Source organism: Sturnira hondurensis, unplaced genomic scaffold (genome assembly GCF_014824575.4).
Source record: "Sturnira hondurensis isolate 20B ecotype Veracruz unplaced genomic scaffold, ASM1482457v3 Scaffold0004152, whole genome shotgun sequence".
NCBI classification, from domain to species: Eukaryota; Metazoa; Chordata; class Mammalia; order Chiroptera; family Phyllostomidae; genus Sturnira; species Sturnira hondurensis.
This window is the reverse complement of record NW_028076783.1, coordinates 5,684,592-5,700,717: the sequence shown is the minus strand read 5'-3', so window position 1 is coordinate 5,700,717 and position 16,126 is coordinate 5,684,592. Positions and strand designations below refer to the sequence as shown.

The 16,126-nt window shown below is 47.2% G+C and overlaps 1 protein-coding gene across 3 annotated transcripts in view; it reads left to right on the top strand.

Annotated features, from left to right (window-relative positions):
- SLC36A1 (solute carrier family 36 member 1) overlaps nucleotides 1–15,342 on the top strand; it is a 50,145-nt gene extending 34,803 nt beyond the window's left edge. For all 3 annotated transcript variants that reach the window (XM_037044857.1, XM_037044858.1, XM_037044859.1), the window contains 2 exons: nucleotides 2,370–2,539; nucleotides 14,799–15,342. In XM_037044857.1, coding sequence (XP_036900752.1) covers nucleotides 2,370–2,539; nucleotides 14,799–15,070 — 442 coding nt within the window. In that variant the 3' untranslated portion in view covers nucleotides 15,071–15,342. The remainder of the gene's footprint in view (nucleotides 1–2,369; nucleotides 2,540–14,798) is intronic.
- The last annotated feature ends 784 nt before the right edge of the window (nucleotides 15,343–16,126 follow it).

Sequence of the window (16,126 nt, the reverse complement as noted above, 5' to 3'; positions counted from 1 at the left end):
ACAAAAAGGAGGAATAGGCACTGAGACCGAGGCATTTTCTAAATGAGGAGATGTTATTAGGAAGCACCTGGGGCACAGAGGACAGCAGTGACTTGCCATGTCCTGACCCTGTGGCCTTGGACAAATCACAGCTTCTCTCTGCCTCGGTCCCTCTTTTGGGAGAGAGGAATAGTCATTCTTCCTGCCAGGGTTGTCATGAAGGTCAAACGACATGCATGAGAAACAGCTTTGTAACAGTGCACTGGTGTGATGGAGAAGTGGGCCAGCACCCTGAGCTTTGCTCTTTGTTTGGGTGAGTAGTTTGTATGGAGGCACATCTAGAATGGATTGTTTGATCCGCTGGTGGATGTACCATTTCTCCCTGGAAATCTGAGCCTGGAAGGGCCAAGTATCTAGTCCATTCACTTTAAACCATTCCAAACAGATGAGGGGAGAGGGCACATCTGCTTAGTTCCCCACCTGTGCCGTGCCTCTCCTGTGCAGTCGCTGACTTGGTGTGCACGTGGAGGCCTCTCACCGTGGACCGCAGGTGAGAGGAGCCCATCCACATCTCACTGTTCTTTGCTCTTGGCTGCTGTGTTATGAGGAAACACCGAGACGTATTGAAATGCCTTCCCGAAAAGTAGATGTCACAGGGTGTGTCCTAAGCAACAATTCTGTTTTGAAGATTAAAATTTCATTACGGAGAGCAGCTGTGAGCAGACACGGAGATGCCTGCTCAGTGCCCTGGGGACCAGAATAACCTTTTGGGCTGGCCTGGTTGTTGTCAGTGTTGAGCAAAGGACACCCTGCTGAGCAGGGGTCTGGGGACTAAGTTGGTTGTGTGGCCAGCCAAGTGGTAGCCATGAAGTAGGTCATCGTTTTTAGAAGCTCTTTCTGTCTCTTCCCTCTGATGCCTGCTTTTACACTTCCAAATGCTCTTGCCCTGTGGAGAATCAGATGGCAACTTGGCATAGCAAGACAAATGGATAGGGAGCTGCAAAAGGAGCCCACACAGCCTGAAGACAGAGACGAGCATCTGTCTTCTTTCCTCTGATATTCCAAGCCTGGCTATTCTAATCTTTCTGCCTCCATGCGGGAGCGGTTTATTTGGCCACCCCTGCAGGTGACTACCCTGATTCCAGGCTTCCCTGCACTCCAGCAGGCTTTGGTGCTGTGCTGAGTTTAATTATAGAGCCAGGAGCTGATTTTTCCAAAGAGTTTTTATCATCTATTCTTGGAGCAAGTGAGACCTTTTGTCAAACTCATTCTCTCCCCGGTGTTCTGCTTCTAGCATAAGAACATCTTCCAGGCATTAAGCTCAACCACAGAGAAATTTAGTGTACATTATAAATGATATAATCACCACTTTGAAATAGATTTCCAACAGGAGGAAGGCCAGTGTTTCTTGCTGCTGAATGCAGTAGGGTCTTGTTTGATGTGGCATTCTGCTTAGGGGCAGGGTAGTATTCCCTTTACGATCACGTGAGATCCTTGAAGACTTACAAGACTTCTTTTCTACTCTGCACAGTCTTAGGCATGGACGGGGTGGATGGAGGTATCTCACGGTGAGGCCGTGGTCTTCCTGAGACTCCACCGGCGGAGCAGTGGCTGCAGTGGGGCGGGCACATGGATTCTGCTCGTGCCACCGGGTCCTGCGTGGTCACCTTCCGATTCTGGGGAGCTGTGAATGGGATGGGGAGGACATGTATAAGCAGGCTTGCTACATCTTAATTGTATTTTAATTGCTTTCATTTTTGAAAGGATATATGCCCCTAGTAAAGATTCCAGATGTTCAGAGGATGTGCAGAGAATGTTAAGTTTCCACTCACCTCCTCTAGTCCCCAGTTCTACAGTTTTCTATTTCAGAGGCAACCGTGTTAGCCCGTTTCTTATGTTTCCGTCTGGAGATGTTTCGTGTATGTAAGAATGTCACTTATATGTGTGTGTGAGGGAGAATGGTTTTTCCCCTTTAAATGAATTGTAGCACACTGTAGAGACTGTACAGCATCGTTATTTTTTCACTTAATAGTATATCACGAAGCTAATGCCCCGTCAACACTGAGAGTTCTGCCTCACACTTTTTAAGTGCTCTGTGGGGACACCATGACTTACTGAACCAGTTCCCCACTGATGAACATTTAAACTGTTTTCAGTCTTTTGTTCTTAAATAATGCTGCAATGACACATTTTGAATATAAGTTTTTGTGCATATGTGCAAATATATCTGCAAAGTAAATTGCTATACATGAAATTGCTGGGTCCAGAGGACATGTGTGTTTGTATCATGGACAGATATGGCCAATTACAATGGGACCATTTTGCACTGTCCCTCCTAGTATATGTGCTTGTGTAGCCAGCTTTTAAATGTATCTGGGTTCTCCCCACAGGCTGTACCAGTCAGTGAAGCTGCTCTACTCCATTGGCATCTACTTCACCTATGCCATCCAGTTCTATGTCCCAGCCGAGATCATTGTCCCCTTCTTCGTGGCCCGTGTGCCTGAGCACTGGGGGCTGGTAGTGGACCTGTCTGTGCGCACCGTGCTGGTCTGCCTGACATGTGAGTAGAACACAGGGAATTGTGCTGTTTGTTTATTCCCAAAGGGCACCCAGCCTCCAGGGCTTCCCCTGAGGGAGAGCTTGCATTGGAGTGAAATCGACCTGCATGGGGTGAACAGGAAGCTTGGCATGCTCTCTGTTTCAGAGTGGAGGCGTGTCCTGATGGGGAGGTGAATTGATGACATGGGTGCTTTATAGGACATGGGAGTGGGGACCATTATTTATTTGTCAACATGGTATGAAATGCGACAGAGGTAGTCCAAAGTTATAGACGTATAATTGCTATTCTATATAAAATATGATAAAGGACTAAAAGAGAGCCATTTAACTGTATTTGTAATGAGTACATGTTACTTTGATAGTGGGCACATGTTTTTTTTCTTTTTCTTTTTTAAATGTATTTTATTGATTTTACTATTACAGTTATCCCATTTTCCCCCTTTCATTCCCCTCCACCCTGCACACCCTCTCCCACCCACATTCCCCCCTTTAGTTCATGCCCATGTGTCATAGGTTCTTTAGCTTCTACATTTCCCATATTATTCTTGCCCTCCCCCCTATCTATTTTCTACCTACCATCTATGCTACTTATTCTCTATACCTTTTCCCCCTCTCTCCCCCTCCCACTCCCCTGTTGCTAACCCTCCATGTGATCTCCATTTCTATGGTTCCACTCCTGATCTAGCTGTCCTCTTAGTTTGCTTTTGTTTTAGGTGTGGTTGTTAATAACTGAGTTTGCTGTCCTTTCACCGTTCATATTTTTTATCTTCTTTTTCTTAGATAAGCCCCTTTAATATTTCATATAATAAGAGCTTGGTAATGATGAACTCCTTGAACTTGACCTTATCTGAGAAGCACTTTATCTGCCCTTCCATTCTAAATGAAAGCTTTGCTGGATAGAGCAATCTTGGCTGTAGGTCTTTGATTTCATGACTTGGAATACTTCTTTCCAGCCCCTCCTTGCCTGTAAAGTCTCTTTTGAGAAATCAGCTGACAGTCTGATGGGAACTCCTGTGTAGGTGACTGTCCCCTTATCTCTTGCTGCTTCTAGGATTCTCTCCTTCATTTTAATCTTGGCTAATGTAATTACGATGTGCCTTGGTGTCTTCCTCCTTGGGTCCACCTTCTTTGGGACTCTGTGAGCTTCCTGGATTTCCTGGAAGTCTATTTCCTCTGCCAGACTGGGGGAGTTCTCCTTTATTATTTGTTCAAATAAATTTTCCACTCGTGGCTGTTTCTCTTCCCCTTCTGGTACCCCTATAATTCGGATGTTGGAAGGTTTAAAGGTGTCCTAAAGGTTCCTAAGCCTCTCCTCATTTTTCCACTTCCCCCAAGCAAACTGGGCCCTTCTGGTGCTGATTCCCGTGTGGGTGGATCTGTGTACATTCTAGGACCCTGTGGGTCTGTCCAACAAACTCTCCTGTGAGGCTGGGAGTCTCTCCTGGCACCTCAACCGCCACAGGTGTTTTCCGTCAGTTTTGAGGCTTTATTTCCCCGCGCTGGAGCCCTGGATTGCATGGTCTGTCTTGCTCCCTAGTTTTGTCTGGTTTATCTGCGCGTGAATGTGGGACCACCTGGTCAGCCAGCGGCCTTGCATGACTTGCCCAGCCTCACAATCACTGCCTCACTGGGTCTACCCATTGCCACCTCGAGCCTGGGGTTACCGGCCGCCACCTATGTGCCTGCGGTCTGTCCACTGCTGCCTCATGTGCTCGGTGCCACCGCTTTTTTTACTGCAACCCCTCTCTGCCTGGCTGCCTGACTGATTCTTCCCCTCCTACCGGTCTGGACGAATGTGTCTATTTTAACTCCTTGGTTGTTGGACTTCCAGACAATTCAATTTTCTGTCAGTTCTGATTGTTATTTTGTTTCTAAATTGTTGTTGTCCTTATTTTGGTTGTGCAAGGAGGCACAGTGTGTCTGCCTACGCCTCCATCTTGGCCAGAAGCCGCCTGTTTTTTCAAGTAATCAATTTTGCAGCTTAACAATCTGAAGATTTCATTTCAAGCTACCTGGTACTCTTCTAGACATTTGGGGATGTTGGTCAAGATAAATGTGTTTCTTAGATATTTTTCTATCAATTAACCAGGTGTTTGATTTATTACTTTGTGTTTTAGTCCTCTTCCCCAGACCACACACTCAGGGGTGTGAATTAAGAGCACACCCTATTTTCTCTTGGTTGGAACAAGTATAAATTTAAAACAAGAATTAGTCCTGTTTTTTCAGAGTATGTGAGTTGATACAACAGAGAACCCAAAATGATTTGATCTGCGCTATCTAATTTAAATTACTAGGGTGTTTACTAATGCTTCCCAAACTGAAATGCTTGAATCGTATATTTTCTTTAGGTTGTATTTGGCTTTTTATGTTATTTTCAAAATTTTTATTCTTTTGGGACAAGATGTCTTACTTAGTACATTGAGACTTCCCCAGAAATCTCAGATTTTCTTATTATTCATTTTGTCTTTGGAATAAGTATAGGTCTCTATGATTTTTTAAAATTGAACCAGAATAGTGTTTAGGGAGAAATATGTGAATGTTGTCTGGCTTTTACTCATAGTATGGGAAGTCAGAAATGATTTTATTGGTTGCTGTTAGCAAGAGAAGGGCAGGCAAGAGACCATCCATCCTTTTTGACTGCCCACACGAAATACAGAGAGCAGGGTAGTGTCTGTCCCAGAGTAGACCCCTCGGGGGACAGCCTGGTGCCTGTACCAGAGTGGGTGTCCTTTGGGGAGTAGATTGGTAGCTGCCGTAGAGTGGACCTTGTCAGAGGAGCAGACTGTTCCTATCTGAAGACAGGCCTCTTCAAGAGAATGGCCTTGTGCCTGTCCCAGGATGGGCCTCCCCAGGGAACAAGCTGGTGCCTCTAACAGAGCGCACCTCCTCGAGCCATGTGCAGTTCTTTTGCGTGTCACTTAGAGAGCAAAGGGTAGAAGCTTATCATCCAGGGTATCTGTGGAAAGAACTCATTGGAGTGAGAAACTAAAGCCTTTTGTGATTTTTTTATTTAACCCTGGGCAGCACTCCTGCTGAGGATTTATATCTGATTGGTGCTGGGTGGGAGCCAGGCAGAGGGTGGACACTTTGATTTTTCCAGGCCCAGAGAGCTGATGGCAACCAAGAATCGGACTTCAAATTGTAGCCTTTGGTGGATCTTCAGTCTCTCTCTAGTCCAGCCTGTAGAAACAGCACACTCAGCAGCCCACCCAGGGCAGCCTGCAGGTCACTGCTGGCCCAGAGCGACTGCAAAGAAAGGAAGGTGACATACCTTGCTTTTCCAGTAAATTGCTTTGATGCGTGCTGATGGGATGCTTGAACTCTAGGCATACATGAAAGATTTTACCCCTGTCTTCTGCCAGCAACTCTGGATGCTTTGATTCAGATGTGTATGTTTCTTCTGTGGATGTATGAGCTCTAAGTATTGAGGAGATGGATTCCACATGTAGGTGTTTATAATGTTGGCTCTCAGGGCCCTAATTCTGGGGTCCGAAGGGGGTTGGGAGAAAAGGTGGGGATATTTCACGTAACTGGCTTTCTTTCAAAGTGGTTCCTCTAGAAAACCCAGGCCTGTCTTGGTGAAACCTGCTGTGACTGCCTAGCGAGCAGCTTTTCCCTGACCCGAGAGCTGGGGCGGTGATGCTGGGCCTGGTTTCCCTCACTGCTCATTTCCTTCTATAGTCTGGCCTTGGCCTCTGGCAGCATGTGTCTTGCTTCCTGCCAGTTTGCTTTCTGCTGCACCCCACAGGAGCCACCACTGTCTGGTTCACAGGCCTCATGCTGTCCTTGCTTGCCTCTCGGTTTTTGCTTCACTTTTCCTGGCTCTGTCTGTGGGTCCCACCTCCCTCCTACAGCATGGCATGCCGCTCAGAGGACTTGAGCTGCATTTGATCTCGAAGTGGGCAGTCAGTTGTTTTTTCCCTTCTGTGATCTCTTATGACTCCGCATTGAATTGTCATCCTGTGAAAGGAAGCAGCCCCTTCATCTCTGAGCGCTCTGGTTTCTCTAACCTCCCTGGAGACTTTGAAGTAATTGTGGGACGTGAGAGAGGCATTTCACTGTAGCACCCGTTTGAACGTAGTGATGTGAGTTCATTTGGTGTCTGCTTCTTTGTACTTCCATGTCCTTTTGCACAAGGTTAATTTGTACATGATTTTAGAGCTTTGATATAACACATTGTTTTCAATTATATCAATACATTTTAATGGCAGCTTTTAAAATTTTTATTTTGAACGTTTTCTTGTATTTTTTCTCCTATTCCTCACCCTTCATCCCCAAGGAGAGCAGGGTGATTTGGTCCAGCTTCATTTTTTTCCACTTGGAATTGAACTTTCTCAATAATCTCCCCTACCCAGCAAAGACTGCTGAATTTCAGACTGCGGGGGAGGAGGGGTTGGGATAGTAATGCATATGGAGAATGATGCTCGTTTTGTGATGATTTCTTATGGAACAGTATTTACTTCCAGCCCATACGTTTAGAAATGCCAACTCAGCCAGTCACCTTGTGCCCAGAGCTTGTGGAGAGGAGGAGGCTGGAAGAGGCTGCTTACCTGGAGAGCTCAGAGGCACAGAAAAATAGTTCCTTAGGGTTTCGTGAGGCGCTAACCTGTCCTTCAGTGGTTGCTACTAATTCTCTGTGGCATTTGCCACGTGAAACATTGTACTTCAGTTAGCTATGGGAACTTCAGAAACCTATTGCTGTAGAAGTAATATCGTAAAACCATATCAACTGAGAGGCCTGTTGAGACCAGAAGGTATAGCTAAATGTAAAACATTCCAGCAGCCAGACCCGTAAGAGCAGTGGTCCCCAGTCTTTTTGGCACCAGGGACCGGTTTTGTGGAAGACAGTTTTTCCCACACACTGGGGTGGGGGTTGGTTTCAGGATGATTCAAGCTTCGCCTGAGAATCTACTGCCAGCACCCATCTGATGGGAGGTGGAGCTCAGGCGGTAATGGGGGCGATGGGGAGCAGCTGTAAATGCAGGTGAAGCTTCGCCACCTTGCCCGCCCCTCACCTGCTGCTCTGCAGCCCAGGTCCCAACGGGCCTGGTTCGTCCCCTGCTTTAGCACAGAGCTTCCAGGCCCAAACAGAGTGGCCTCTCACACTTGGCAGTCTTAACGCTGATGAAGAAGTGGAGCAGCGTGAATGTGCTGTGCCTGTGCCCCAGCCTCAGGGACTCTTGGGAGGCCTAGGTTTCCTCACCTGTAAGGTATAGAGGGTGTCCACTCACTAAGGTTCCTCTCAAGTTCAAAATTCTGTGACTCTGCACAACTGTTAACTATAAGACTATTATCCGGCTACTCTGAGCCTGATTTTAGGTTTTGATCAAAATATTGCTTAAAAAAAGAAAGTTAATGTAAAGATATTTAGAGAATGCTTAGATCTGAGGTTATTGAAGAAGAAATTCCCATTATCCCACTGTTCTAACAAAATAATTTTCTTTGACATTTTATCATCTGTGTTAATCCTCTTGCATGCATTTAAAAAAAAAGTAATTTTGAGCAGACTTCCGCCAAGATGGAGGCATAGGTGGAAACACTGTGCCTTCTCCCACAACCAAGTTTTAATACAACAAAGGTTTGGAGAACAAGGACACACCCAAAGACCAGAAAACTGAATTATACGGAAGCCCGACAACTACGAACCATTCAACGGGGATGGTAAGAGAGGCGGAGCCAGCAGCGGAGCTGGGTTGGGCAGGACAGATCCCCCGACCTAGGCGCAGGCAGCCCGGAACCAGTCGGGGTGTGGGGCAGACTGACCACGGTTGCACATTCACGCACAGTGAGACCGACCACGCAGGCCCCAGGGGGCGAACCCAGTGGTGGAGGGCTGACGGCGGTGACACACTCACGTGCAGTGGAACGAAACGCGTGGGCCTGGTGACGGTGGTGGCTTCGGCGCCGGTGGGGGCTGCGGCGGCAGGCTGCAGACGGGAAGCCATTGTCCCTCTTTGACCCCGCCCCCACATACAACGTCACAACCCAGCGACTTAGTTGCCCTGCTCTAGTGAACACTTTAGGGCTCCGATCCTGCTACAGAACAGTCACGAACAGCCCAAAAGACGGTGCAAGAAGAACTCAAAGTCCCAGAGCCAATATCTCTAAGAGACCGAGAAATTGCCAGCCTCTCAGAAGCACAATTCAAGACACTATTTATCAGGATGCTCACAGAACTGGTTGATTATAGTCACAAACTAGAGGAACATATGAAGGCTAAACTAATTGAAACGAAGGGAGATGTCCAGGAAACCCATAGCGATGGAAAGGAAACGGGGACTCAAATCAATGGAATGGACCAGAAGGAAGAACGAAACATCCGACCAGAAAGGAATGAAGAAATGAGAATTCAAAAAAATGAGGAGAGGCTTAGGAACCTCCAGGACATCTTTAAACGTTCCAACATCCGGATTATAGGGGTACCAGAAGGGGGAAAGAAACAGCCACGAGTGGAAAACTTATTTGAACAAATAATAAAGGAGAACTTCCCCAGTCTGGCAAAGGAAATAGACTTCCAGGAAATCCAGGAAGCTCAGAGAGTCCCAAAGAAGTTGGACCCAAGAAGGAACACACCAAGGCACATCATAATTACATTAGCCAAGACCAAAATGAAGGAGAGAATCCTAGAAGCAGCAAGGGATAAGGGGACAGTCACCTACAAAGGAGTACCCATCAGACTGTCAGCGGATTTCTCAAAAGAGACCTTACAGGCAAGAAGGGGCTGGAAAGAAGTATTCCAAGTCATGAAATCCAAAGACCTACAGCCAAGATTGCTTTATCCAGCAAAACTTTCATTTAGAATGGAAGGACAGATAAAGTGCTTCTCAGATAAGGTCAAGTTCAAGGAGTTCATCATCACCAAGCCCTTATTATATGAAATGCTAAAGGGACTTATATAAGAAAAAGAAGATGAAAAATATGAACAGTGAAAGGACAGCAAACACACAGTTATTAACAACCACACCTAAAACAAAAGCAAACCAAGAGGACAGCTAGATCAGGAGTGGAACCATAGAAATGAAGAACACATGGAGGGTTAGAAACAGGGGGGTGGGAGGAGGAGAAGGGGGGAGAAGGCACAGAAAATAGCATAGATGGTAGGTAGAAAATAGATAGGGGGAGGGCGAGAATAGTGGGGGAAATATAGAATCTAAAGAACTTGAGACACGTGGTTATAAACTAAGGAGGGGAGAATGGTGGGGGAGGGAGTGTGCGGGTGGAGGGGAATGAAGGGGGGGAATAGAACAACTGTAATGGTATAATCAATAAAATATATTTTAAAAAAGTAATTTCAATCATAGTAGAACTAACTCTGTCTTTTGCATTTTATTTCATATTAGATCATGAATATACATATTCTTCATGAATATTTTCATGACTGCATGACGGTCCATTTATTGGTGGATCGTATTCACTGAACTACTCTTTAGTATTGGACATACAGGGTGTTCCCCTTTTCTACTTTTTGAATTTATACCCCCATTAAATGAAATTATATATTCTGCCCAAGACTATAATTAATTTAAAGGTGTATTTCTAGACATGTAAGAATAACATGGGTGGGCTTTACCAACATCACTCATAGTAAAACAGCAGAAAGAGACCTGGCCGGTGTGGCTCAGTAGATCGAGTGTTGGCCTGTGGACCAAAGGGTCGCAGGTTTGATTCCCGATCAGGGCATGCGCCTGGATTGCGGGCCAGGCCCCCAGTGGGGAGTACACAACAGGCCACACATGGTTTCTCTCCCATCTTTCTCTTCCTCTTCCCCTCTCCCTAAAAATAAATAAATAAAATCTTTTAAAAAACAGCAGAAAGAGCTTCTGGACCCACAGGAGCTATTAAGTATCCGGTTGGTATATGATTTTAGATCATATTTCTGTAAGTATGTTTGTGTTCTCTTAAGTGCTTTCTCTTCTCTTGTGTATTAGTCCGCTCTTTCTGCTCCTGGTCTAAAACCACAGACTCCAGAATCCCAATCAGTTCTTTCTCTGCAAGTGGCCATTTACCTCATGTTATCTCAGCCGTTAAAACATCCTCTTTGTAGTCTTTTAACCCAAAGGGAAGATGTTTTGTAATACCATTGGAGCCCCTTAACCAGTCGTGTGGTCCAGTTGAGTCGTCCTCAGCCCCCACTTTCTGCACAGGGGGCTGTGGACCTGCCAGTTGGGCGTTGGCCATCTTCCTGTTCTGTGGGGTGTTTTGGGGGGGAGTGCGGAGAGAGTGGGGAGAGGGTATTCCTAGTTGGTGCTTCTTGAGATCTCTACCTTCTTGAGTTTTTCTTTCTAGAGGGCTTTAACTCATAATTACATTTAAAGGTTTTAGTTGCTCTCATATCTTTCCTAAGTACCTGATTCCTGCCTCTGGAATTAGTTAAAACAAGTTAGCCACATATGGCATGGTGGCAAAACACATATCCCTAATGTCGAGCCCTGGGGGCTTATGCTAATTTGGGCCTCCTCTTTCTCTTCCCCATATTAGTGGGAGGCCTGCTCCCTTCGCTTTCTCCCATTACCTTTCTCCAGTCACAAGCTTTATTTAGGGTTCAGTTGTGGTATCTGGGCAGGAGGAGGCTGTTTCTTTTCCAGCCCCATGGTCCTGGCTTTAAGAGAAAAAATTGGCCTGTTTAAAAAATATCTATTACACAGAAAAATAGAGACAAATGTACTTGAACAACAATAAAATATATATATATATATTTTAAAAATATCTATTAAGGACATTTATTTATTTATTTATTTATCTTTAGAGGGGAAGGAGAGAGGGAGAGAAACATCAATGTATGGTTGCCTTTTGTGCGTCCCCTGCTGGTAGTTAGCCTGCAAGGAACTGGCCTGCAACCCAGGCATGTGCCCTGACTGGGAATCGAACGGCGATCGTGTGGTTCGCAGGCCCGCGCTCAATCCACTGAGCTACGCCAGCCAGGGTTATTAAGGATATTTTTGTTAAGCATGCTTATCTTGTATGTCCTTTGTAGTAAAAACAACAAATTTTTAGATTGCTTTTAAAATATCATGATAAAGTAAAACATCTCTCTGTTCAATCTGAGAAAAGATTCCGATCACACAAGCTTCTGTTTCTGTTTCTACTTGGTTCTTATCGCAGAGTGCATGGAGCACATCTGACTTGACTTCCACTTGTATCGTGAATGTCCATCTGTCCTTCGGGTTAGTGTGAGCGATGGATAGGAAATGACAGACTCGGAGGTGGGAGCCCTCAGGCAGGTTATCTGACTTGCCTCCCCCCGCTACTCACTGGCCCTGATGAAGGCCTCCCTGAGTGGGCTGGAGCAGCCGGAGAGACCAGGGGAGTGACGCACGCTCCCTTTGCTGGTGCAAAGCCAGGTGGGCTGGGAGCTACCGTGTTCTGGGAGAGGAGTCCCATGGCTCTGCTGTGCGGCACACGGTGCTTTCCAGTTGACAGTGAGGTGGGGGACATATCCCAGAACACATTCCTAAGATACTGAATCTGTACTGTATAGTTGCTGGAAACGCAGAGGTGGGTGAGACCTCAGCAATCAATCAGTGTTAGTACCGTCACCTATTTCACAGGTAAACAGTCCCAGAATGGTGAGCCAATTTACCCTGGATCAGTCTGCTACTGAACGGGGATGGTGATTATACTAGTTGACATTTATGAATCATTCCCTATGTACTTCTCTAAAATCTTTACATTTGACCATCCCTATTCAGCAGTAGGGCAGATAAGAGTCTTAAAGAGGGGAAGTAACTGACTGGTTTATGGTGGGCCTGGGGTACGAACCTAGGTTCTGAGTCCAGAGCCTGAACTCTCAACCACACTCCTGTGTTGGTGGAGACGCAGACCCCAGAGAGGGCAAGTGTCTTATTCCGGGACACACAGCAGATCAACTCTCGTTGAGCACGAGGCTGTCCATGATGAGGATACCGTTTGTCATCAGCTACAGACACTTTACCTCCAGCTTCAACCCTGAAGATTTGAGGAATGCCACTAACTCCGTTTACTTGGAAATACATGAGGGCTGAAACAGACTGGTGTTAAGTGGCTACGCTTTTGTAGAGCTTCTTACAACCTCAGAACAGTGAAGGCGCTGCCTTGGCTGGTCACTGGAAGGAAAGAGGACAGGGTTGCTCCAAGGCTGTGAAACCGTGGCAAGGCCGAGTCTGGGGCACAGGACTCCTGCACTCTCTGTTGTTATCAGGCTTCAAAACACTGGTGCTATTTTCTTTCCAAAGCAGAGAGAGGTCAGGGCTGACTGTGTGCAGGGTTCTCTGCCAAACCATTGTGGTGTCTCCCTGGCGAGCCCACCCAGCATCTGACTCCCCGAGTTCTTCACAGACAGGATCTTTCTGGTCAGTCCGATGCCCTGTCTCCCTTCTTTTGTCTCTGTTTTCTTACTAACTGAGTTCGTGATAGAACTGTACCAGGGGCTTGAGGTCCTGGGTTCTAGTCCCAGCTCAGTCACTTTATATCATGCAACCTCTCTGGGCCCCTCTCAGTGGGAGACAATCCTGTTGTGGAGTTACGTACCCATGGAGCACAGGCAAGTTCAGCTCCATGAGTGCAGTGTGGGCCGTGCAGTCGGCCAGACGCTAGACGTTCTGCCGTGATGGAAGTGTTCTGGGACTGTGCTGTCCAGGACAGTAACCACTAGGCACAGGTGGCTGGTGAGTCCTTGGAATGTGACCAGTGTGAATGAGGAACTGAATGCATTTAAATTTCAATAGCTTGTGACTAGTAAGTGTGAGACGGGAGATGTGAATCTGCTCCTCCCTAATAAATCTCATTTCCCACGGGCCTCCTCTTACTGCAGGGAGTGGTATTCCAGTCGAAAAGTAAGTGTTTCTTGTGAAACCCGGCCTCTAAATGCAATCCAGGACTTTCGTCTGAGGCTCAGCTAAAGAAGCAGCGACCAGTTGATCGATGCAGACAGTCCCTCTGAAGGGTCAATTGGCTGCACTGGACTCAGATGTTCTGACAGTCTCAGCAGTGTGACGCCTTCCTCAAAGTAATTTGACTGCATTTTTGCTTTCTGAAGTTAGAACTGAAATCCCCGTGGCAAATGTGACTCGTTGGGGCTCAGGGAGGTAACTATGTGACCTGGGTTGCTGTTCGAATGCTGAGGGCTTCCAGTTGGAGGCGGGCGGGGGGAAGGCAGTCTTTATGATGCATCTCCGTACTAACGAGTCAGGGGCGCAGAGTGCACCCTCATGCTGATGGTGTTAACCGTACTGCATGCCTGTCACCCACTAGGCCTTTTGTTAAGTGCCGTGTAACCTCCTTTAATCATCACCACGTCTCTGTGATGTAGGAGCTGTTGGTATTCTCATCTTGCCAACAAGAAAATTGGGGAGTAGAAAGGAGCCGCAACTTCCCCAGCGTCACTCAGGTAGAGACAGGGTTCAAACACAAGAGCCTAATTCCAGAGCCCATAATCCTTGATAAACTTGGGAAACACTGGCCTTCACCTCCAGTGGAAAGCTGAGTTAGACGGAATGGTGGGATCGACGGGCACTGGATCGATGTGGCCAGTGAGGCCTCCTCCCCTTGGTTTTAAACCGAGCTGTCTGAGCAGCCTGACGGAGGTGCAGTCCTTGGGGTGGTGAGGAAGCTGGTGGCCAATCCTAGTGCAGCCCTGCTCATCTTTGCCATCCCTACCTTCTTCACACACTCCCGTGCTGGAGTTTTGGGTGTGGGGGCCACTCACTAGCCTGTGCTGGCACAGGGACGCGGCCATTGTGCGCGCTCAGCCTGCACACAGCTACTCCCGCTTCCCCTGCGGGATTGTGCTCCGTGAAACCAAGTGTACCGTGGCGTCACTCCGGGAGGAGGTGTTGCCTGTTTGGATTCTCATCAGTCAGGTAGAGGAGATGCTTGTGTTGGAGGTGTGCTCAGTGGGAAGACAGTGAGCAGTCACTCGGAAATGGTCCACTTCCTTTTTTGCTCCACACTCTCTCTCCTTTGTAGAACCAGAATGCATTGGAATGCCGTTTGGTTCCTTTTGGGGGGGAAGATGAAAATCACACGTGGCAGTAGGAAAGCTGAAAGCCAGATGACTGGAGCCAGTCCCAGTGATCTTGGTGATCTTGCAGCAAGACCCAGGTTCCTCCACCTTCTGGGCATTCGTTTTCTCATCTGTGGGATGAGAGATTGGACCAGACAATGACTAAGTCTCTCTGGAGCTCTATGTTCTATGAGGAGGACACTTGCTAAATTTTTAGGACAGTGAGGATGTCCCTTCCAGCTCTGGGCAGTCTTGAACATCCATGTCTTCTCTCCCGCAGGCATCTTGGCCATCGTCATCCCCCGCCTGGACCTTGTCATCTCCCTGGTGGGCTCCGTGAGCAGCAGTGCCCTGGCGCTGATCATCCCACCTCTCCTGGACATCACCACCTACTACTCGGAGGGCATGAGTCCCCTCGCCATCGCCAAGGACGCCCTGATCAGCATCCTGGGCTTTGTGGGCTTTGTGGTGGGGACCTACGAGTCTCTCTATGAGCTGATCCAGCCAAGCAGTGCTCCCATTTTTGTCAACTCCACCAGCGCCTCTGCATAGCCGTCTGGGAATATCCCCTGCCCCTGCCCACCCCACCCCCCGGTGTTCCCTAGCACTTGGCCCCAGAGCCTTGGGGAGGGTCCAGGCTCTTGGGAAAAGCAAGGTTGCTGTTCAGGAAGCCCTGTACCTGGCACCTACGTTCCCTGGGCCAGGCAGGACTAAGGGCAGGGGGAGAGTGGCTAGCAGATATGCCGGAGGCACCTTTAGTGGACGTGCCATCATCGTTCATTTGTGCTTATTTAACCAGAACCTAACATCACACCTGCCTCTTACCTGCCTCTTACCAGGTAAGAGAGGCCTCTTACCTGCCTCTCTCCTCTGATCCACCTCCCCGAAATTATTCTTTTTGCACAGCTCACTTTATTTAAAAATTTTAGCATTTCATTTTCTGGTCCAGGCCTAGACTAAATAAGTAAGAACACTCTCTTTATAAAGTCGGGCCTATCTCTTTCTCCTATCCCAAATATTTTACCTCAAGTCTCCAGCAGGTGTCTGGACGTACCTAGTAGTTTAACCCCCACAGCTGGAGTTCTTCATCTTTACGCTCTCTGGCTTGCTGTGACCCTTGGCTACACCTTTTGCTCTCTGAATTCCTTGTGTGGGTCACAATACTGTGTTCTTAGTTGCTTTAGCTCCCAAAAGACATCAATTGCTGCCTCAATTGAAAACATTTATATTTTATTTTATTTAAAATCAGCTTTTGTTTTTCAACTCTCCTGATCTGAGATTATTGTGAATTACTCGTTCATCAGTCAACTTGTATCAGCCTCTCCTGCTGAGAAGAAACTTGTTCCAGGAAATGTCTGTGTAGGTCCTAAGCCTCGTGTGCTGAGATTTTAATCAGGATCACCTAAACGTGTCCCTCTGTGGGGAGGCCTGGACTTGGCCTCCCATGGCCCAGCCTGATTTCATATTGAGTAGATAGGAAGGACTCGGGAAATATCTGCTAGTGCACTAGGCCAAAGGAATGGATGGCTGCACCTTTCTGCCCATGGGAGGCTTATGAAATGGTGGCTTTGTGAGTTCAGGCCTCTTTTTCAGCCTCAGTCCCTGGCC